This window comes from Meleagris gallopavo, chromosome 4 (genome assembly GCF_000146605.3).
Source record: "Meleagris gallopavo isolate NT-WF06-2002-E0010 breed Aviagen turkey brand Nicholas breeding stock chromosome 4, Turkey_5.1, whole genome shotgun sequence".
NCBI classification, from domain to species: domain Eukaryota; kingdom Metazoa; phylum Chordata; class Aves; order Galliformes; family Phasianidae; genus Meleagris; species Meleagris gallopavo.
The window spans coordinates 63,373,214-63,394,764 of NC_015014.2; the positions used below are offsets into that span (position 1 = coordinate 63,373,214).

The 21,551-nt window shown below is 50.3% G+C and overlaps 2 protein-coding genes across 2 annotated transcripts; both read left to right on the plus strand.

Annotated features, from left to right (window-relative positions):
• The first annotated feature begins 1,799 nt into the window (after nt 1-1,799).
• LOC100544862 (keratin, type II cytoskeletal 6A-like) lies at nt 1,800-8,645 on the plus strand. Its single transcript, XM_010710533.3, has 9 exons — nt 1,800-2,500; nt 2,987-3,201; nt 4,829-4,889; nt 5,180-5,275; nt 5,678-5,842; nt 6,285-6,410; nt 6,777-6,997; nt 7,584-7,618; nt 7,716-8,645. The coding sequence occupies exons 1-9, from the start codon at nt 1,928-1,930 to the stop codon at nt 8,000-8,002; spliced, it is 1,779 nt and encodes a 592-aa protein (XP_010708835.1). The 5' UTR covers nt 1,800-1,927; the 3' UTR covers nt 8,003-8,645.
• Nucleotides 8,646-14,270: 5,625 nt separating this feature from the next.
• LOC100545013 (keratin, type II cytoskeletal 75-like) lies at nt 14,271-19,812 on the plus strand. The gene is made up of 9 exons (XM_003205995.4): nt 14,271-14,851; nt 15,797-16,011; nt 16,586-16,646; nt 16,841-16,936; nt 17,116-17,280; nt 17,748-17,873; nt 18,110-18,330; nt 18,681-18,712; nt 18,809-19,812. The coding sequence occupies exons 1-9, from the start codon at nt 14,390-14,392 to the stop codon at nt 18,997-18,999; spliced, it is 1,569 nt and encodes a 522-aa protein (XP_003206043.1). The 5' UTR covers nt 14,271-14,389; the 3' UTR covers nt 19,000-19,812.
• Nucleotides 19,813-21,551: the final 1,739 nt, after the last annotated feature.

Below are 21,551 nucleotides of genomic sequence, written 5' to 3' on the forward strand. Positions count from 1 at the left end.
TCTCCCAGCACGATTTATTTCAGTCAAAAGCACGAGCAGCATTACTGGAATTGGCGTTAGGATTGGGTTCTACAGTCGTTGTGCATCACTGTGAAACCAGAGCTCTGTCAGCTTCGGGATAAATGAGTGTGGGTTAGATTTTCCTGCAAAAATTTGGTGTTTTCAGTGCCTCCATTCCTGAGCTGAGAGCACCCCCTCGCTACAGCCTGGCCCCACTCCTTCTGCTCACCCCAGTGCGCTCCATGCCCATGACTCACATCTTTGGCATCACGCAGTGGATGGCATGGATGAGGGTTGGGAGCGCTTTTATGATTGCAATAAGGAAATAAATAAAACAAAACAAAACAAAATAAAATAAATAAATCAAAAATCCCTTCTGCTCAGGTTCTTTCAAGTTCCCAGACAGAGCAAACGGCAGCTGGAAACACATCAACAGAAACAAGCCATGAGATGCCGCAGATACCCTGGAGCGACTCATCCTGGATTATGTTCCGTACTTATTGCTTACATAGCCAATTTTTAAAAATCTCTTTGATTCAGCTTTATCTCTCTGCTGTGTGCTGTTGGTTTATCTGGCACACGGATAGCAGCTGGGCTGGGTCTGCGTTGCAGATGGGTTTGGGTGGGTGGGGGGATGTGCAACTCATCACTTTGGGGGCACAAGAAGTGATGCCATCCATTGCTCCTGCACCATCCCAAAGCCCCACTGCAGGGCGGGTTCACCTGAGCTCAGGATCAAGGAGCAAACCATCTGAAATGATCTCAGCAGAGCGAGGGAAGGGTGGGAGGGAGATGGGGGAGAAGGTGGTAAGTTCCCCCCTGCTGAGCACAGTGATGTGGAAACTGTGGGTTTGAGGGCCAAAATGGGGGGAGCAATAGAAAACAGCTTCCTAGGGAACTTCTGAGCCCTCAGTTGGCTGGAAGACTCGGAACAAGAACAACTTCCCAGCAGCTCTGTAATATCTTCTTTAGAGGGGTCAGCGCACTATTTAATGCCGTTTCATGTTATTTTGGAAAGGTGAGTCCCTTGCTGTCTTTGAAAGCAACAAGAATTGATTTCTCTGTTCCTCCTGCAATGTAGAGAGACAAGTTTTTGCTAAAACAACCAGTAGACACCTCCCACTCAGACCCTGATCCCTCAGAGCTCTTTTCCAAAAGGAACCAAAAGTACAGAGCTGGGAAAAATATCCCCCCTTCCACCACTCCCCCCCCAGCTCTCCCCAGGGCACAAAACCCCAAATCAGGCCATCCTGGGGACATCAGCCCCCATTTTTTCACCATGTAACACAACACAACCCCATACCAGGAGGTCCTGGAGACATCAGCCCACATTTTTTCACTATGTAAAACAACACAACCCTAAATCGGGTGGTCTATGGGACATCAGCCCCCATTTTTTCACCACGTAACACAACACAACCCCATACCAGGTGGTCCTGGGGACATCAGCCCCTATTATTTTTATTTTTTTGTCATTCAGTGTGCTCAATCCCAAATTTCCCCTCGCTTCAGAGCAGGGAAGCTTGCTCCAACGGGTGAGCTTGGCATAGAGAACAGGATCTCCTGGGGCTCTGGGAGCTTCGTGCTGCGTCCTGCTCGTGCCGATCCCGTCCAGTTCTCCTTCAGTGACTCAGGGCTCTGGGGGTGGGGGGAGCTCCCTTGCTCCGTTACTTTCTTGCCTGCAAACAATGCATTTTTCAGCGCCTCGCCGTAGCCTAGGTGTGTTTGACAAGGCAAGTTGCTGCAAGGCACGTCAAGTTCTGAATCCCCGTGCCAAGTTTTCCAAGCAGATAAAAGAGGAGGCTCCCAGGCTCTCCCATCACAGGGGTTTCTGTCTCCATTGCCCTCTGCTGCTTTCCTGCTGCTCAGCTTCTATCACCAGCTCTTTCCCTCGTTCCTGCTCTTTGCGTTTCCAACTGCACGAGCCATGAGCCGGATCTCATACAGATCTTCCACCGGAGGGGGCATGAGGGGCTTTAGCTCAGGCTCTGCTATCGTGGGAGGTGGCAGTGGCACGCGGAGCAGCTTCAGCTCCGTCTCTGTCTCCAGAGTTGGAGGAGGAAGAGCTGGAGGCGGAGGAGGCTTCGGAGCCGGTGGCGGCTTTGGCAGCAGGAGTCTCTATAACCTGGGTGGAAGCAAGAGGATCTCCCTTGGCGGAGGGCTGCGGAGCGGAGCCGGCGCTGGATACGGCTTTGGTGGAGGAGCTGGCTTTGGTCTGGGCTATGGTGGAGGAGCAGGCGCTGCTTTGGGCTTAGGAGGAGCTGGTGGCGGTGGTGGCTATGGGCTGGGTGGATTTGGGATGGGAGGTCCCGGATTTGGTGGTCGTGGCGGCCCCGGGTTTCCCGTTTGCCCACCCGGTGGCATCCACGAAGTGACCGTCAACCAGAGCCTGCTGGCACCCCTCAAGCTGGACATCGACCCTGAGATCCAGAAGGTGCGGACACATGAGCGGGAGCAGATCAAGACCCTCAACAACAAATTCGCCTCCTTCATCGACAAGGTGAGAGCTGGGTCTCAGCCCAGGCACACTCTTTTTTGCCTCAGGGAAGAACAGCAGGAAGAGCTTTCTTTGGATTCAGGGCTTGCCTGAACTAATCCGCGCTTGGCTGAACATTAAGAATTGTCCTACGCTCTTTGCAAGGACAAGATTTCCAGAGCCTCGTTTCACTGACATAGCAAATCCCCCCTTTGCCTAAAAAACTGCCCAGGCACTGCATGGATCCTCCATGGATTGTAAAGGGGCAAAGTTCCTCCACAAGACACCACCAGTTTAAACCATTACGGAGGGCTGAGCATCCAGAGCAGGGAGAAACATGTAGAATTGCAAACGCAGACGTTTGGCAGCTTGATAACTCTTGAAAATTCTCCCTAAGCTGTTTGTGCTTCTTTGAAGAAGTCAGCGCCCTGAATTCCTGTGGAAAGATCCTCATTCCATGCTCTCCCTCTTCTCTTTCTGGTGGGTTACAGTCATTTTTTGTTTCCCCAGGTGCGCTTCCTGGAGCAGCAGAACAAAGTGCTGGAGACCAAATGGAGCCTCCTGCAAGAGCAGGGCCACACGGTCACCAGGAAGTCCCTGGAGCCCCTCTTCGAGTCCTACATCAACAACCTGAGGCGGCAGCTGGACAGCCTGATGGGGGAGAGGGGACGGCTGGACTCGGAGCTGCGGAGCATGCAGGACATGGTGGAGGACTTCAAGAACAAGTAAGAGATTGCGCTCTGTAGGTCAACAGACACAAAAACTGATTTCAGAGGGGCTGGGCTCTGTGGTGCATGCCTTGTGCTTGCACTGGGCTCCTCTTGCAGTTTGCAAAGTGAACACAGAATAGCAAAATTTGAACTTGGTTACCTCTAGTCACGTTGGGTTTCTTGCACACAGGATTGGCATTTAGCACAGGACTCTCCCATGCACTGTCATGGAGCCATGGTCTGAACCCTTGGGCTTCCCAAAATATCATCTGTAAATAGCAAAAAGTGTAGCTCATGACCGCACTAGACATGAAAACAGAGATAAAACATAGCCAGCTCCCAAAATCCCTAATTTTCTGTTGTAGCAAAGGACATCCCAAGCTTTCCAAAGGGGCCCAGGCAACCGCACATGCTCAGCCTCACTCAGTTCCAATCACATGGAAGATGCTCAGATCTTTTCTTTGCCCATTGACTCAGCTCCCGTAAAGTAAACCTCTGGGGAAGGCTGTCAGCCCCATCACCCAGCAGAGGGGGATCAATCATTTTTGGGACGTGTTGGTGGGTGCCCACTGGCATTTAGGTGCTTTTTTTAGGCGCGGCAATTTGTTTTCCAGCAGTGAGAACAGTTTCTCTCTCATGCAACCAGGTCTGGTCAACTGTAAATTTGAGTAAAACACCCTGAAGTACAGGGACATGGTAATATTAGAGAGTTAAGAGTGTGAATAGCATGTGATTTTGGAGGTGGGAGCTAGTTAGATCTGACAGGATGGTCTGACACAAACCAGCTCCTGGTATGTTGTCCTTGGGTGCATTTCAGGTCTTGGTATGAGTTAGAGCCTTTTGCAAGCATCAGCTAATACCACAAAGGGCATTGTCTGGATCTTGGAGCTACTGCCTGGGCAAGAGAACATGTTTTACTTCAAGTCTGGAGCTTGTTCCTCACCCTCTGGCTCATTTCGACCTTGCCTGCTGTCCACCCAAGCTCCAACTGCAGGCAGATGCTCACCTCCAGCATTAGCTGGAAGACTGGCACAAACCTGCCTTTCAAAGCCAGCTCTTTGCCACAGCAGCCCACATGCTTTGTCGGCTTTCTAGCTAAGCCCTGCCCTGATTATCTGATGAGAGGATGTTGCTCAGAGCCATAAAAAGTTCCTCATAGACGTAATCTGAGGCTTACTTAACGATCTGCCCTTGCACAACCGTGGTTAAAGAATCACAGACTTCTCCTTTTTTTTCTTTTTTAGTAAATTAAATGCTGTGGTGGGTTATTCAGAGCCATTAGCATTATTATAGTATCAAATATCAAACGGTCACATTGTTGGATATTGCAGCCCAGCTTCACTGAAAGCCTTTGCACATCTTTGCTTTGGGCAAAGGTCTCCACGAGCGCTATGCCACACAACCCTGCATGAACTTGGATCTAAGGGCAGCAGTTGGATTCTTTAGATTTCAGCCAGGACTTCTCACACATAGAATCCTTGAAGGTTCAGCCCCAGTGACCATTTGCTCAGCATCTGCTCTGTAAAGAAACGGGAGTGCAGGATGAATACATGAGCCACAATGAGTGACGTGGGACCCATCTCTGCACTCTGTGCTCTGTGGGGTTCTTTGCTGCTACCCAAACCCTCTCCTATCTCTGCAGGTATGAGGATGAGATCAACCGGCGCACGGGTGCAGAGAACGAGTTTGTGGTGCTCAAGAAAGTGAGTAAAGAGGGAGCGAGGGAAGGGGGAATGGAATAAAAGGTCTGAGCCCAAGCAGAGCTGCTGGGAAATGGGATCCTGCGGCATCACAGCAGGGTCAGGCTGTGGAATACAGCGTTAGCACAACCAGGAGTGGGTAATGGGCTGAGTACTGCTCCGGATACCCACAGCAAGGGAGCAATTCTGACTCCAGTCAGATCCCCATGAATCTGAGCTTTGCCTTCTGCCCAAAAAACGGACATCCCTTTGCTGTGGGTTTGCACCTGAAGCTTTGCTTTGCTTTTCTTTAGGATGTGGATGGTGCTTACATGAACAAGGTGGAACTGCAGGCCAAAGCAGACGGGCTGGCAGATGAGATCAACTTCCTGAGGGCTCTGTATGAAGCGGTGAGCAGTCGGTTCTCTGCACGACGTCCCTTGGCTCCATACTCAGTGCTGCACGGCAGTGAAGGAGGAAGCATCACTGCCTGTTAGAAACTGCAGTGCAGCCATAAGATAGAAAATTGTGGATAAGTAGAGTCAGAGAAGAATTGTAGACTTATAGGATCATTATGGTTGGGAAGGACCTCTAAGATCATCCAGTCCAACCCCAATTCATCTCACCATGCCCCCTAACCCTGTCCCCAAGTGCCACATATTTCTTGAACACCTCCAGGATGATGACCTGTGCCAAGAGAGATAGAGACAAATGCAAGAAATTGCATCTCTTGGAAGACAGAGCTCTGAAGCCATCTTAGGTTTCCGCTGCAGAAAGCAGACAATTAACTCAATTTTTTCTATCTTCTGCAGGAATTGTCCCAGATGCAGCAGCAAGTGTCTGACACCTCTGTGGTGCTGTCCATGGACAACAACCGCAGCCTGGACCTCAACAGCATCATCGCAGAGGTGAAGGCGCAGTATGAGGACATCGCCAACCGCAGCCGGGCTGAGGCAGAGGCTTGGTACCAGAACAAGGTGGGTAACAGGGACCACAGATGCTGCATCATATTAGCTGAAGGGAAGCAGGACTCACCAAGGAAGGATCTCAGCGCTGCACAAGAAATTAACTAACGTTCTGTGCATGTTGCAATGGGCTCTTGCATACAGATTGCCATTGCTTACTGGTGGACCGCTGCACAAGGCAGACTTTCCCTGCTGTGAACCCAACCTTAAACACCTTGATTCTGGGTTTACAGAGCTGCTGGTAGACCTGGCCTTAAACACAGGGCACTGCTCTTTCCCTTCCAGGTTCCTAAAGAAGGTGACAACTCACAGGCGCTCTATGCAAGGCATAGTTTGCCAACTCTGGGCTAAGCAAGGTGCCCAGAGGTCCCCCTCAACCTGCACCCAGACTTGGTACACACCATTCCCAGCCCCGTGGTCCCTCACCACTGCTTTCCCTCTTTCTGCCCACCAGTATGAAGAGCTGCAGGTCTCAGCTGGGCGCCACGGGGATGACCTCAGGAACACCAAGATGGAGATCTCAGAGATCAACCGGATGGTGCAGCGGCTGCGCAACGAGATTGAGAGTGTGAAGAAACAGGTAGGGGGAATGCTCCTAGCTTTGGGCAGGGATGGAAGCCCATGTCCTGCATTGGCAAGCATGGCCATTTCTTTTCCCTACTGGAGAATGTCCCCTGATGTGAGGATGTGCTGTGATTGCTGTTTTCTTGCTGGGGAAGCAAGCTGTGAGCTATTGCATCATGCCAGCAAAGCAAAGAGATGAAGATTTTGCTCATTTTCATGTGGAACAGGACTGTGGCTCTTCAGTCACTCACCCTCTGACACCTCTCCGATAGCTCCACACATCGCAGTGCTATGCTGGAGCCCCCAGTAGCACTGACAGTACCACAGGACTGCAGATTTGGGTAGCCCAAGTTAAACAGCTATCTGTTTCCCTCTGTTTTAGTGTGCCAGCCTCCAAGCAGCCATCGCTGAGGCAGAAGAGCGTGGGGAGATGGCCCTGAAAGATGCCAAATCCAAACTGGCCGAGCTGGAGGATGCCCTGCAGAAAGCCAAGGCAGATCTGGCCCGGCAGCTCCGCGAATACCAGGAGCTGATGAACGTCAAGCTGGCCCTGGACATTGAGATTGCAACCTACAGGAAGCTGCTGGAGGGCGAGGAAAGCAGGTGGGTGCAGAATCCCTGCAGACATATCAGCAAATATCACTTTTCCCTGCATGCTGCACCTCTCCTTAGGTCCAAAGCCTCAGATCACCCCAAGGATCTGGAGCATAAAGGAACATAAAAAAAGAGGGAGGTGGTGGGTGTTTTGATATGTGAGGTTCCTAGGAAAAGCTGGGTTCCTCCAGTTGTTGGCATCTGATGCACTAAGAAAAATGAGAATTGCCACTTCCACATGTGCTGCAGACATAGCCCAGTAGTGGACGGACCCTACGGACCCTATTGAAGGCCATGAAAGTCTAATTAGATGGGCCTCCAAACAGAAAATCCCCAAATTAGATGACTCCCCATTTAGATGGTCCTCCAACTGAGTGCTCCCCTAGATGAATGATTCCCCAATTGCATGTCCTCCTAATTAGATGGTCTCCCAGTTTGAAGGCCCTCCAATTGGATGGCCCCTCAGTTGGATAGTCCCCCGTTTAGATGGTCCCCCCATTGGATAGTTCCCCAACTGGATGCTCCTGCAGTGAGACGCTCCCAGGTACCAGGGCATCTTGCCTGCGTTACCTCCTCCTTTCCTCTTTTCCACCAGGCTCGCCGGAGAGGGCGTTGGAGCCGTGAGTGTCTGTAAGTATCTCTCCCTCTCCCACCCTTGTTTGCTGGGGTTGGTCCCCCCACCCCGGGGACCTGCTGAGGTGGACTCACCCACCCTGTTCCCTCGCAGCTGTAGTGAGCAGCTCCAGCGGGATGGGCTACGGCGGCGGCATGGGAGGAGGTCTCGGCATGGGAGGTGGTCTCGGCATGGGAAGTGGTCTCGGCATGGGAGGCGGTGGCAGCTACACCATGAGCAGCAGTGGAGGCGGTGGAGGATTCGGGGGTGGCAGTGCCAGCTACAGCTATGGCGGAGGCAGCAACTTCAGCTCCAGCAGCAGCCGAGGGGTCAGCTCCAGCACGGGAGGCAGCGTGCGGATCGTTTCCAAGACCACTACCAGCAAAAAGACCATCAGATAAGGATGGTTCTGGCCAACGGCGTGTTTCCTGCCTTCCAAAAGCAACGTGCTGCCTTACCAATCAGTGCTGTATATAGCTGCGATGCGCCCTCTCCTCCCTCCGTCCTTCGCCAGCCTCTCTCGGGGTACTGGGGGGAGATCAGGACCCCACTGTGAGAATCTGGAGCACCTTTGGCCAAAGCACAGGTTGTAGCAGATCACCAATGGGGCTTTGGGAACTGGCACGGTACCCGATGCCAGCCCTCCTCCATTCCTCCCCACAAGATCATGTATCTAATGCAAAGCATTTAAAGCACTTTGCTGAATGGAGGGAGGCCGCATGCATTTGTTTCATTCGCCCCACAACAAGGGGACAGCCCTGTGAAACCTCAGCCCCAGGTCCTTGGCAAGGACAGGAGCCCCAAGAGGCTCTGCAAGCCCCTACTCACATCACATGTTACAACCTCCAAACCTTTCAGCTGCAATTAAAAGATTTTTCCAGCCTCTTCTATTCTCTCAGGAACCCAGGTGAAAGTTTACTGCTTTCTGCATACAAGAATTGCCACTGATCTCCAACTTCTTGCCCCCATGGCTATAACCTCTTCATTTCCTACCATACTGTGTTGTCCAATAAAGAGCATCTGTCATTTTTAAAAACTGCTGTTTCTTGGCTTCATTCTCTGATGGGAATTTGTTTGGAGACAAGAAGGCTCCGTGGAGGCAGATATCGTTGCAGCCTTCCAGTACTTACATGGAGCTTGTAAACAGGAGAAGAGCAGCTTTATGCAATGGCAGACAGTGATAGGACAATGGGGAATGGCTTTAAATTAAAAGATAGGAGATTTGGGTGAGATGTGGGGAGGATATTCTTTACCCAGAGGTGGTGAGACCGTGGCACTGCTGCCAGGAGAAGTGTGGGCACCCCATCCCCAGAGGTGCTCATGGCCATGGATGGGGCGACGGACAGCTGATGGGGGGTGGAGCAGCCCATAGAGGGAAGACTTTGGGGTTCCTTCCAACTCATCCATTCTACGGTTCTGTGATCTTTGAATTCTATTCCAACCCACTGTGTGATTCTGTGATTCTAAGACTACTACCTTGAACTCGGGGCTAGGACTCAGACTCCAGTGTGGCTCTGGTGAGAGTGTGCTGGGCAGAGAACGAAGGCACAGAGAGGACAAGCTGCTTCTGGGCAAGACAAAAGCTGGAGGAACCCCACCATGGGGCTGTCTTTTTTTCTCATCCCTGCAGGAGTGAGAAAACACAGGAAAGGGAAAGGAAGGTGATTGTCAAAGGCTTGGCAAGATCCTTGAGTTAGTGTAGGCATAGCATGTAGCAAACCTTACAGCAAAGGAGCCCAGTGCTGGCATGAGGACCACAGCCAGGACATCAAGAACTGCACTGAGGAGGGGAGGCTCTGCACCGAGCCCCCAGGAAGGGAAATGTCACCCCCTAAGGGAGGAGGGCAGTACCAGCAAAGAGCAAATTGGGGCAGGACCACGGCAAAGCGTCCGATATCTCACTGCATGCTTGCATGTGGAGTTTTCCCTTGCACTGTGATATCTCGCTAAATGCTGCTCTGGAAGGGCTGTTCTGGGACCTGAGCTTCATTCTGAGAGAACGTGCAGGACCTGGGAGCCCCATTTCCACCCATTTCCACAGGAGGTTTCAGTGACCTCTGGGAGCAGGTTTGGGATGGGATCCCACCATTCAATGAGTGGCAATCCGGGTAACAGCAGCGATGGGTGCAAACTGGAAACCCAGCACAAAGCTCTGAGAGCTGCAGCGTGAAGGAGGGGAGCAGAGAATCCCCACAGCCCTTTGGGGGATGTCCTGAGGGTGAGCATCTCACTCTTTCCCAATATCAAACCACCATCCCACATGGCCTACCAGTTCCAATCATGGGTACCCCAAAGGAGAGGAAAGAGAAGGAGCAGCCCCACTGCCAAAAATCCCGAGGTGTGCAGGCACCCGACACCCCAGCCTGCTGTCTCCAGTAGGTGGGGACCCAGAGCAAGGGAAAGGCACAGAGCTGGCTGCCAGGCTGGAAGTATTGGTCCTACCATGCAGGGCCCCTCCAGACAAGGTTTTCACCCAACAAAATTATTATTTTTTAAAAATTTGCAAATGCATGCAGCCTGGAAATGAAGCAAGACACAAAATGGCTTCAGGGAAGGTGACGGAGGACTCAGTAAATCCAGCAGAGGAGCAACACCCCTGCTACAATGGATCACTCAACTGTTTGGAGAGCAAAACCCAGCTCGGAGACACCTCCTAGAATATGTGAATAATACTTGTTGATTTTACCTGCTCAGAGAATGGTGTTGTTTGTTTTAATTGGGATAAATTAAATTTTGCACAAGCGCTAGGTCTGTCTGCGAGAAACCCTGAGCTGGAAGCGGTGCTAGTGCAGGATGCTAACCTGAAATCATGAGGTATCCAGCAACTTCACTTTCACTGCAGCTTTACAATGAGAGAAGATTCACCCTAGGGCCATGAGAAAGGAGATTACAGAATCATAATCATAGGATGGTTGTGTTGGAAGGGTCCTTACAGACCATAGAACCATAGGATGGTTGGGATGGAAGGGTCCTTACAGACTGTAGGACCATAGGATGTTTGACTTGGAAGGGTCGTAGAACCATAGAATGGTTGGGTTGGAAGGGCCCTTTATGATCATAGAACCATGGAATTGCAGCATGGCTTGGCATAGAAGGGTCACAGAGCCCCATCCAGGGTATTAAAGGTGCTTGGAAAGTGCTACAGAATAATTTGGGGGCATTTAGGATTATTTATTTGGGTATTATTTATTATATATTATTTGAGTACCTCCATGCAAGCAGCTGTGTTCAGTGCAGAGCGGGATAAGGATATATACCCACCAAGGTCAGAGGCTCTTTTGGGATGCAACAAGCCATGGGCTGAAACGAGACCTCCCCAGTCTGCGACAACAGCAAAAATAAAAGCAAAGTTACTCCAGAACCCTGAGCTGCACTGGTGTCTCTGCACTAACACAAAAACCAATTATCTGGAGAAAGCTGGTCACACCTACACTTCAAAGTCCTGCACTACTTCCAGCTGACTGGCCTCCAGATACTGCTGGGAACAGGCTCAAAGTTCTGCAACGCCCAGCACGGGGCAACACCTATGGGAACGCTCCAGAGCAGCTCATCCCAATTCATTCCTTGGGGAAATGAGATTCAGGGAAGTGAATCCCAGCTCCCTCTCTGCTCCTGGAGGTCTCTGCCATGCCATGCAGTGACCATGGGGTGCAGTGTGGAAAAAGCTCAGGGTGACCATTGGGACTGCATTGGCTTGGGATGATATGGTAAATTACAGCCAAAATGAGCAGGGTTTGAATTTAGGTTAGCAGCCCAAGTTTAACCCAAAGGCTTTAATTTAAGCAATTAACGTAAATTATAGCCTTGACTTTACTGATAATTAAACTGAGATTAGGTAGTGAACCAACAAGAGTCAGTAGGACATGCTCTTATTTTATAAATGTCTGTTTTTCAAAGAAATCACATGAAGCCACTGCTAAAAGGTTCCAACCTTGTCTGAGAACAGACGTCCATCGTGAAATGAAGGCTCCCATGGCAGATGCATCTGTGGAAGCACCTCATGGTGGATGCTGGAGAACGGCAGGTGTTGGTGGCAAGTTGTTGAAGATGTCTTCTTTCTCTCTGGCTGGGAAACAGCTCAAATTTCCCACTACAAGGACCAGACTTGTAGTTATTGCCCTGATGCATCCAGAATTCACTTTTCTACCCTGAAAGGAGTGTATTGCCTCAATGTTAGGGTGATACCAGGCTGTACCCCAGGGATCTCCCACCTATTCCTGGAGGAGGAAAGGAGGGAGGAAGGTGGAAAAGGCTCCAGAGCTGCATCACGGAGCTCTCAGCCCCAGCACAGCTCTGTGATCTGATCAGGAGGAAAAAGCAGAGCAGCTCCAGCGTTACACTCTGACAGAGGAGAAGTCTGTATCAGGGTGAGCTATCTGCATTAGAGCAGCAAATTCATCCACATGCCTGGAGCTGCAGGGCACAGGGGAGACACTCCCCCGGGAGCTACCTGGAAACCCAATGTTTCATCAACAGGGCAGGGTGGGGACCCTCTGCCATCACCCATACCCCAGACCTGTAGCTGCAGCTCCTGGTGCTCCCAGTTCTGCCTTTTGTAATTACCTCTCAAATTCCTTCCAGATGAGTGACAACCGCATCACCTCCACCCTAGTGCAAATGTGAAATGGAAAGAAATTAATTTCTTTTTATTTGGTTGGAGGAGCTGTATTATTACTATTATTAACAATGGACTCCAACGCGGTTGGCGTATTCTTTGGCTAAAAAAGACGAGTTTCATATGTAAAACGGAGCCTGAGGGGGGAAAGGAAAGCACTGACTCATCACACTTGTTGGTAACCAAGGGTGGGATTCAGGCTCTGCACACCCTGAGTCAGCCCTGTGGTGCTGCAGCAGCGCAAAAGACGGGGAATCCCTTTAGTGCTGATGCCCTCCTGAGCTGCAGAGCAACGGGGAAAAGCTTTCAGGTGGAACCACAAGGGATGGAGGGCATCCCAGGGAGCAGTGCCCAAAGCGTCACAGGGCTTTGGGTGTGCAAATGTGCACACCTGGTGAATAGCCCCACTGGGACTGTTGCAGTGTGGAAGCTGCAGCATCACAATGAAAGCTCAGCCCTTCATTGAAGGAGCTGAAGGAACAGCTACCAAAATAAACAAAGGATTGCTTCTCCAGAAACACGAGATGAAGCCGTTCGGGGGGATGCTTTTGCAAAGTCACCCTCTTGTGTAATTACATATGAGTCATCTTTTCCAGACCTACCTGAAACAGAGAGGGCCAGATGCTCTTCCCACCCCTCAAAATTGAGGCTTTTTCACATTTTCTGTTTGACTCATTACTTGAACTGCTTGTGATGCTCATGCAAAGCAAACGTTTGCACTGGCACACACAGATGGAAAAGGACAGAGCCAGGTATCTTTGTGCCCAGATTGCTGAGGATTTGGGCAACAGATCCTGTGGAGCACTTTTCTCATGGATTCAGGTTGATGGGATCCCTCTTTCAGATGAGCTGAGAGAGCTGATTAAATCTTTGGGAAATGACATCATGTTTATAGACGGGGAGCTGGGAGCAGCCCTGGAGCACTCTATTTCCATAGAGCCAGTGGATTCAGAGCAGCTCCATTCCCACAGTCCTTCTTCCTCCTTAGTTTTTTTTTTTGTTTGTTGTTGTTTGTTTGTTTGTTTGTTTGTTTCGTTGTTTTCGTTTCCATCCTCCTAAATGCCAAATTTGAAAGCCTGGAAGCTGGGGGACCAGCACAGCAGTGACAGAGCTCAATGGCAGCTGTAAATAGGGCTGTCAAAGTCCAGGTGTGAACAAGAGACTGTGACAAAATGTTCCATTTTCATTCCTTCCAATCTCTCTCTCTCTCTCTCTTATTTTTAAGAGTCACAGAAAGGTATGTCTGCTGGAGCAGGATTTTCAGAAGACACCAGCTCTAGAAACTCAGCCTATATAGAGATAAAGCAGAAATATTTGTACAGATGTACTGCAGAAGAATGTGAGAGGGAAAATCTTCACCCAGAGGATGGTGAGGCCCTAACATTGCTGCCCAGAGAAGCGTAGGTGCACCTTGGGCTGCTCAAGGCCATAAATGGACCCTGGGAAGCTGATGGAGGAATGGGATCAGTCCAAAGGCAAGGAGTGGGGATGGGGGGGCTTTGAAGTTCCCTTCTTGCCCCAGCCACACTGTGATCTTGAAGGACCCTTCCAACCCAAGACACCCAAGGATTCTATGATCCCATGATACCGCAAAATCCCAGGATAAAACAACGTGCAATGTTCTGCAGGACTGCACAACGCTGCCCTGCCAGCACATTCATTTCCCTAAAACACCAGGGACTGCAACTTCTTAAAGCCCCATTCACAGAGATGGGCTGAGGAGAGCAGACCCATGGACTGAAGATCCCAAGAGCTGATCCCAAGTGACAGCCACTCTGAACGGTGTTTCCCTCCCGTGACCAGGCTGATTCATTGCAGCTCCCAAACTCTTTGATATGGTGCGGAGTCTGCCCGTCTACAAAGACAGCAGAAGGCGACAGTTATTCCCAAACAATACCACTGTTGCTCAGAACTTGGCTGTATTATTTCAGAAGGGCGTGTGTGCGGAGTGAGTTCTCTCTCCAGAATGCTGTTGGACATGCCAAGCCTAATTAATCAGAAAGACGATCCACCTCATCAAACCCATCCCAGTCTCATAAATGCATAAAAGGGCTCTCCCGAGCCCGTGCGGAGCACAGGTTCATCTTCCTACTTTCCCTCCCACTCCTTGCTCCAGGCCAGCACCTCCACTGCTTCCCTTGTGCCGTAGCATCCACCCCATCCCAAACCAGCCATGTCTCGCCAGTCCACCGTCAGGATCCAGAGGGGGAGAAGTGGCTTTAGCGCTGCGTCAGCCATCGTGCCCGGCACGTGCCGCACCAGCTTCAGCTCACGCTCTGTCACCCATGCTGGGGGCTGCAATGCTGGTAGTGGCTTTGCAAGGGTTGGAGGTGGCTTTGGAAGCAGAAGCCTCTACAATTTCGGTGGATGCAAGAGGATCTCTGCAGCTGGAAGGGGTGGGGGCTTCTACGGCGCCGCAGGGTTTGGTGGAGGTGCTGGGAGCATGCTGGGCTACGGATACGGGGCATTTGGAGGCCCTGGGTTCCCTGCTGGTGGCATCCAGGAGGTCTCCATCAATCAGAGCCTTCTGAAGCCCCTCAACCTGGAGATTGACCCCAGCATCCAGAGGATCCGAAAGGAGGAGAAGGAGCAGATCAAAACCCTCAACAACAAATTTGCCTCCTTCATTGATAAGGTGAGCCATGAGCTTCCCTGCCCTCATGTTTTGATGGGGATTCTTACTGCATGATGAGCACATGAGCTGAGCAAGAAGGAACAGTGATCAGGAATGGGTTTGGAAGATGCCTCTGCCCCTGGAAGACCAGGCAGCGGTACCTGCTGCGCAGTGGTTGCTATGAGTGCATCACCCAGCATCTGAGGCTCTCATTTGCTGCTAGGCAAATGGAGAGAGAAAACTCTCAGAGGCAATTGCACCCTTCTGCAGGTGTTGGGGTCTCACCATTGAGCACTGCAGGATAACAGGTATTGGGTGGTTAACGTGAGATGCGAGCAATCCTGAAATGACAAGAAAAGGAAGAGCACAAAGGAAGATATAAGGCTCTCAGTGCTTGAATTTTCCTCAAAGGCATTTAAAGCTCAGAATGAAACAGTACCAGCAAGTTGAGACTGCTCAAAATTGCAAAATCTGATCCGGCACTTTCTGTCCACTTCATTTCCTCATTAAGCATATTAGATGCACAAGAGCACCTGCTTGGTTTTTCTCCCACTTGAGCAGCTCCTCTTGCTACCAAGCAGAATGCTGCATTATTCTGCATTATTTCAGAGCTTTTTCAAAGTGGAGAAGCAATGCTGAGAAGGGGGGGAACTGGCACTTTTCTTAATAGGAGTTCCAATCTTGTTTACTCCTCATCTGATTTTCAACATGCTGTTTGCACCTTGCACACTTATTCAAAGGGAAGAAGGGGAAAGGAAATTAGTTCCAATGTTTGTTTGCAACACTGAGCAGGGAAATGGCAATCAAATAGCAAATTCCTGCTTCTATCAGAGGTAAATTTATCTGTGAAAACCAGCTGGAAAGGGTACTGCACCCCCTCTCTGGTACTGGGACCCCACAATTGCAAAGGAAGTTCACCCCAATCTCTGCCCTTTCCAAACATCTTCAGCGTATTTCTTCTTGCAGGTCCGATTCCTCGAGCAACAAAACAAAGTGCTGGAAACCAAGTGGAGCCTGCTGCAGGAGCAGGGGATGAAAACGGTCCGGAACAACCTGGAGCCACTTTTTGAGACATACATCAACAACCTGAGGATGCAGCTGAACAGCCTGCTGAGCGACAAGGGGAGGCTGGAGGGAGAGCTCGTCAACACACAGTACCTGGTTGAGGACTTCAAGAAGAAGTAAGTCCATGGGAGGTGCTCTGCCCACCTGATGGGTGCAGCTTCCCCCATCCCACTGCCACTTGGGGGTCCAGGTGAGTCCTCCAGCACTGGGGCATAGGAATCCCAGCAGTGAAGGAATTCCCAACAGCGAAGGCTGTGCCGCTTTCTCAAGATAAATGGTAACGGAGCAACAGATGCACAAATGCACAAATGCACAAATATTCAGGGAATAATTTAGAATATGATCAAAGGCTTATTAACTAAATTACCTAGCACTGAGAAAAAATTACACGGTAGGTCTGAAAGTTTTGAGGCAGCATGCTTAATTTGCTTAAGAGAGGCTGAAGAGGAATGAGTAACGGCCAGAAAGAGGAGAAAAGGAATAGCAGAGATGCTTTCACTTTTTTTTTTCTAAATGTACTTGTTTTAACTAGTTCAGCCTAGGAAATCGCTCATGGTCTCTTATTCAGGTGCAACGTAGGAGAAAAGAACATTGTATGCAAACTGCTATTAAGGAAGTTCATTCCAGCAAAATAAAATCACCTCCGTCTGCTACCTGCCTAAACAATACTCCCTCTGCCTCCTCCACTAGGTACGAAGATGAAATCAACAGGCGCACCATTGCAGAGAATGAGTTTGTGACACTTAAGAAGGTGAGAGCGCATTGTGGCTCATCGGCTCTTTGCAGATCTCCATCCACTCTCCATCCACAAACCCATCCGTACTTCTTGATGCCCTCATGACTTCTTCCCTGTCTTCTTCATGACTTCTTCCCTGCTCTGTTACTGCAGAGATACACATGTGAACAAGACTTTAAAACTCACTGCCCACTTCTCTCATCCTCCAGGACGTGGATGCTTCCTACATGAACAAGGTTGAGCTACAAGCCAAGGCAGATGCGTTGACCGAAGAAATCAATTTCCTGAGAGCCCTCTACGAAGCTGTGAGTACTATCACCCACCTCCTTCCAACAGCTCTTAATTCCTCCCCCCAGGAGATGCTGAACTCTTCACTCTTTAGAACAGTGCAGATAATGATCTGCAGCCTCTCCCAGTTTGGCGCGCTCATCCTTAGGGATGAGGAGGCACCACCGAGTGCAAGTTCACCCCGTTCCCATTGCAGGAGCTGTCCCAGATGCAGACCCAGATCTCCGACACCTCCGTGGTGCTGACCATGGACAACAACCGCAACCTGGACCTGGACAGCATTATTGCAGAGGTGAAGGCGCAGTACGAGGACATCGCCAACCGCAGCCGGGCTGAAGCTGAGTCCTGGTACCAAACCAAGGTGAAGGAGATGGGGCTTTCCGTGCTGCTGTCTTCATGTCTTGTCTTGAATAGAGAAGGGCTGACTCTTCCAGGAAAATGGAAAATTCTCCTATGGAGAAGGGATGAGGGATCTGGGGAAATTCAGCTGGAGATGGGAAGGCTTCCGAGAGACCTCACCGCAGTCCTCGCATGCATAAAGGGAGCTTAGAAACAGGAGGGAGACCTGTGGGTGCCCTATCCCTAGAGGTACACAGGTCCAGGCTGGATGAGGCCCTGGGCAGTTGATGGAGGAGTAGGACCATCCCAGGGCAGGGAGTGGGGCTGGGGGAGCTGTAAGGACCTTTCCGACCCAACCATCCCATGGTTCTACGACCTTGAAGGACCCTCCCGACCCAAACATCCCATGGTTCCATGATATGATATTCACATGCTGCTTCACCCTACAATGCTGGATTCTGTCCTGATCTCTGTCCCTCTCCCTGGCAGTACGAAGAGCTGCAGGCTACCGCAGGAAGGCACGGTGATGACCTCCGCAGCACCAAGCAGGAGATCTCTGAGCTCAACCGCCACGTCCAGCGGCTGCGGGCTGAGATTGACAGCGTGAAGAAACAGGTACAGGGCAGGAAAATCCATGCTTTCAACCAATTTACCCCCCAGATTGGAAGAAAGGAAAGAAAATATCAGAGGCAATGTAGGCAAGTTCTGCTTAGCTGACACTTCTTCTGTCAAAAACAGAAAAGTCACTAAAATTGGTTAAATTGGTAATGCTGGAATAAGAACTTGTGATTATAGGGTAGAAAAGGAACAAGCCAAGTGGGGGAATGTGACCAAGAGTTTCTCTCCCCTAGTGTGCAAATCTGAAAGCAGCCATTGCGGATGCTGAGGAGCGCGGGGAGATTGCCTTGAAGGATGCCAAAGCAAAACTGGCCGAGCTGGAGGATGCCCTGCAGCAGGCAAAGGCAGATCTGGCCCGGCAGCTCCGCGAATACCAGGAGCTGATGAACGTCAAGCTGGCCCTGGACATCGAGATTGCAACCTACAGGAAGCTGCTGGAGGGCGAGGAGTGCAGGTGGGTACAGATCCCTGCAGAAATATCAGCAAATTTTACTTTTCCCTGTGTGATCCTCCCTGGAGATGGACATATTCCATTGGGTTCAAAGAGCTGGAGCACGAAGCAGTATAAAATGAGAGAGGAGGTGGGGGGTATTTTAAAACAGGGGTGGGATGCTCCCTTATGAAGTACACGCATCGACTGGGATACCCAGAGGCAGGGGGAGGTCGGGTAATGGATTGATATTGTGAGGAGCATCCATGGACAATACCAAATATTTACAGGAGTCCTATAAAATGGCCCATGTATTTTCCCCTGCTGTCTTCTGTATCCTCGTCCTCTTACATTGCTGTTCTCTCCCCATACAGGCTGGCTGGAGACGGTGTCCCAGTGAATATCTGTAAGTCTCTAAAATCTATAAAATTACCTCACCTGATTGTTTTTATGCCCCTGCACTGAGAAGCCAATGCCTTATTACTTTTCAATCTCTTTGCAGCCGTGACCAGAACCACTGTGGGATCAGGATATGGAGGAGGAAGCAACCTCAGCATGGGGGGTGGCATGTGCAGCATGGGGAACAACTACAGCTGCAGTGGGCCCGGAGGGAGCAGTGCCCTGGGTGGGGGCAGCAGCTCCAGCATGAAGTTCTTCTCCTCCTCCTCCTCCCGGAGAAGTTACAGGAGCTAAAGCTCTCCCTCCCTAGCCAGAGAACACCACGACACGGGTCCTTCACCACAACATAATCAGGGGAAGCAGAACAGGAGCCACCTGAACCCGATGTCCTGTGGCGCAGGAGCCTTATTGGAAACCTCCTCTCTTGCACACATGCAGGGCTCCGCCGTGGAACGGGAATCCCTCTGTTTTAAATCTGCAGCTCGCTTGTTACCGCTCAGCTTTCTGGTTTTTTGTTGTTTTGTTATTTTTTTTCCAGCCAGATTTTGTATATAAAATGTGTCCCATGACTTTCTCTCTTCACTTTCTGGTGTTTGTCTAATAAAAATGCATATGTAATTTATTCTATTGCGTGGAGCTTTTAATTAAAGGCATGGAACAACAAATGCAAATGCGGATAACGAGCACTTTTCATGGGGCCCTGCCCAGTTCAAGGTGCAGTTTTTTGCTCCCTGTTCATGTCTCCTGAATCTCCCCATGAGCAACCAAATAAAGGCACGGTGCAGCAGCAAGGGGAGGGTGCCATGGGTTGCAATGCGTTGCTTCTCCTCACTGAGCAAGGAAAACCCCCGGAAGCAAAACGCAGGGCACGCCAAGGCAAGAGTAAGGCACAGGGGAAAAGGTCTGGGATTCATTTAGCGTGCAGCCTGCAGCCAGCACAACAGCTCCCAGGGGGCACAAAGGGCTGTGCCAGGCGTGTGATGTACCTGCATGAACTTAGAACAATAGGGAACTAATTAGCAGGGAGTCAGCACAACCACCCAACTTGTCCAAGGATATAAGCCCATCTCGAAACTCTATTTACTGTGAGCTGTCTCACCTCAGTTCTTGGGTATTAGAAGAAATTTCTCCTCTAGAAGAGCTGTCAGGCACAGGAGCAGGCTGTTGGAGTTACTGTTCATGGAGGTGCTCAAAAACCATGGAGATTTGGCACTGAGGAAATATTAGTGGGCATGGTGGGATGGGTTGGGGTTGGACTGGATGGTTTCAGAGGTCTTGTTCTATCTCACCGATTCTGTGAGTGTGCATGGTGGGGAAGGACTGATGGTTGGACTTGATGAACCTAGAGGTCTCTTCCAACCTTACTGACTCTATGATTCTGTAAGTGTAAGAGCAGATGCCTGGAAGAACTCCCCTTCTGCTCAGAGCTGTACTTTGGGGTATTCCCTTTCTAGAAGATTGTAAGAGGTGGATTCACACACATCCATGTGCTGTGTTGAAGGGAGCTGTCTCCCATCCAACAGCTATAAAAAAGTTATCCAAAAACCTGTCAGAAATAGCAAGTCTCCAACATCCACTGTTTCTTCTCGTTCCTAGAATGCATTGGAGACAAGATCTTGTTTTGAGGAGGTGGAGGAGAACCAGGGGAGGTGCAGCAGTTTTAGATGTGGTTCTGACACTAATCAGGAGAAATTAATTGAGAAATGAAAGCAGAGCATTATCAGGCTGAAAACTCCAAAGTAGTGACAGTTGCTGGAAAACAAGTGGGAAAGATACAGGATTTTCAAAAAAGTCCTCATTGCCTTTGTACATAAGGTCAGGAAATGGGTAGAGCCACGCTCTTGGGAAAATACTCAGAGTTGAACTGTTAGAGGAGAAAAGGCCCCTGAGTGGCAGAATATATTTAGGTTTTTCTTCAAAATCAGCTGTTTCCCATGCTTTTCTGGGATGCTCTGAACTCTTTCTGCTCCTCTCCACATCCCACAGGGAATCTCCCCTGCAGTGAGTTGCCAACAGAGTTACAGCTCTGTTGTATCTCCGTGCTCCTCCTCCTCCATCTCTCCCTGCTGAGGGCTCCTGGGATCCCCCATCCAGCATCCCAGCCAGTGCTGTGGGTTGCAACTCCCAGCCACCAGGACGCAGCAGTGCACATAGCCACGGGCACAGCAGCAGTTGCATCACACCTGGGTCATAGCACTGAGATTACGAAGCTCTTCAACGAGCATGGGAAAGGCTGAGGTCAGAATTCCTTTTCCCGGGCACTGCTTTTTAGCAAGATAGCAAGAATGAAGCAAAGTTTCTCATCACACAACATGCAGCTGTCGTGCTGCAGAGCACGGTCTGCTCTCCGTGCACAAACACGGATATAGAGATGAACTGGGGATGCTGTCCTGCAGGACAGCCCTCATTAACACTGGCACAGCCCAGAGACTCAAATTTGCAATGTGTGGAGGAAACTGTGACTCCAAACACCCATCACTGAGTGCTGCCTGTGATGGAGTTCTGCCGAGAGTCGAGACCAGTGCCTTAGGATTGGGTACTGAAGCTCTTCTTTGAGTGATGAGCTGCCTTGAAATCTGCTGCATGCTGTAGCTCACAGGTGACAAAACACTGCCAGGACAGTTATTTTACCTTCCTTGCAGGGTGTGTGATGGAAATACTAGGAGAGCAAGGAGAGAACAGAGGTGGACAAAGGGGAGGAGAGGAAGGGGGAAAAGAGAAGGGAAAAAGCAAAGGAAAGGAGGGAAGTGGGGGGAAAGAAGGAGAATAGAAGAGAAAGGAGATGAAAAGGAGGAAAAAGAGGGAAAGAAGGGAGAAAAGGGAAAGAAGGGAGAAAGGGAAAAGGG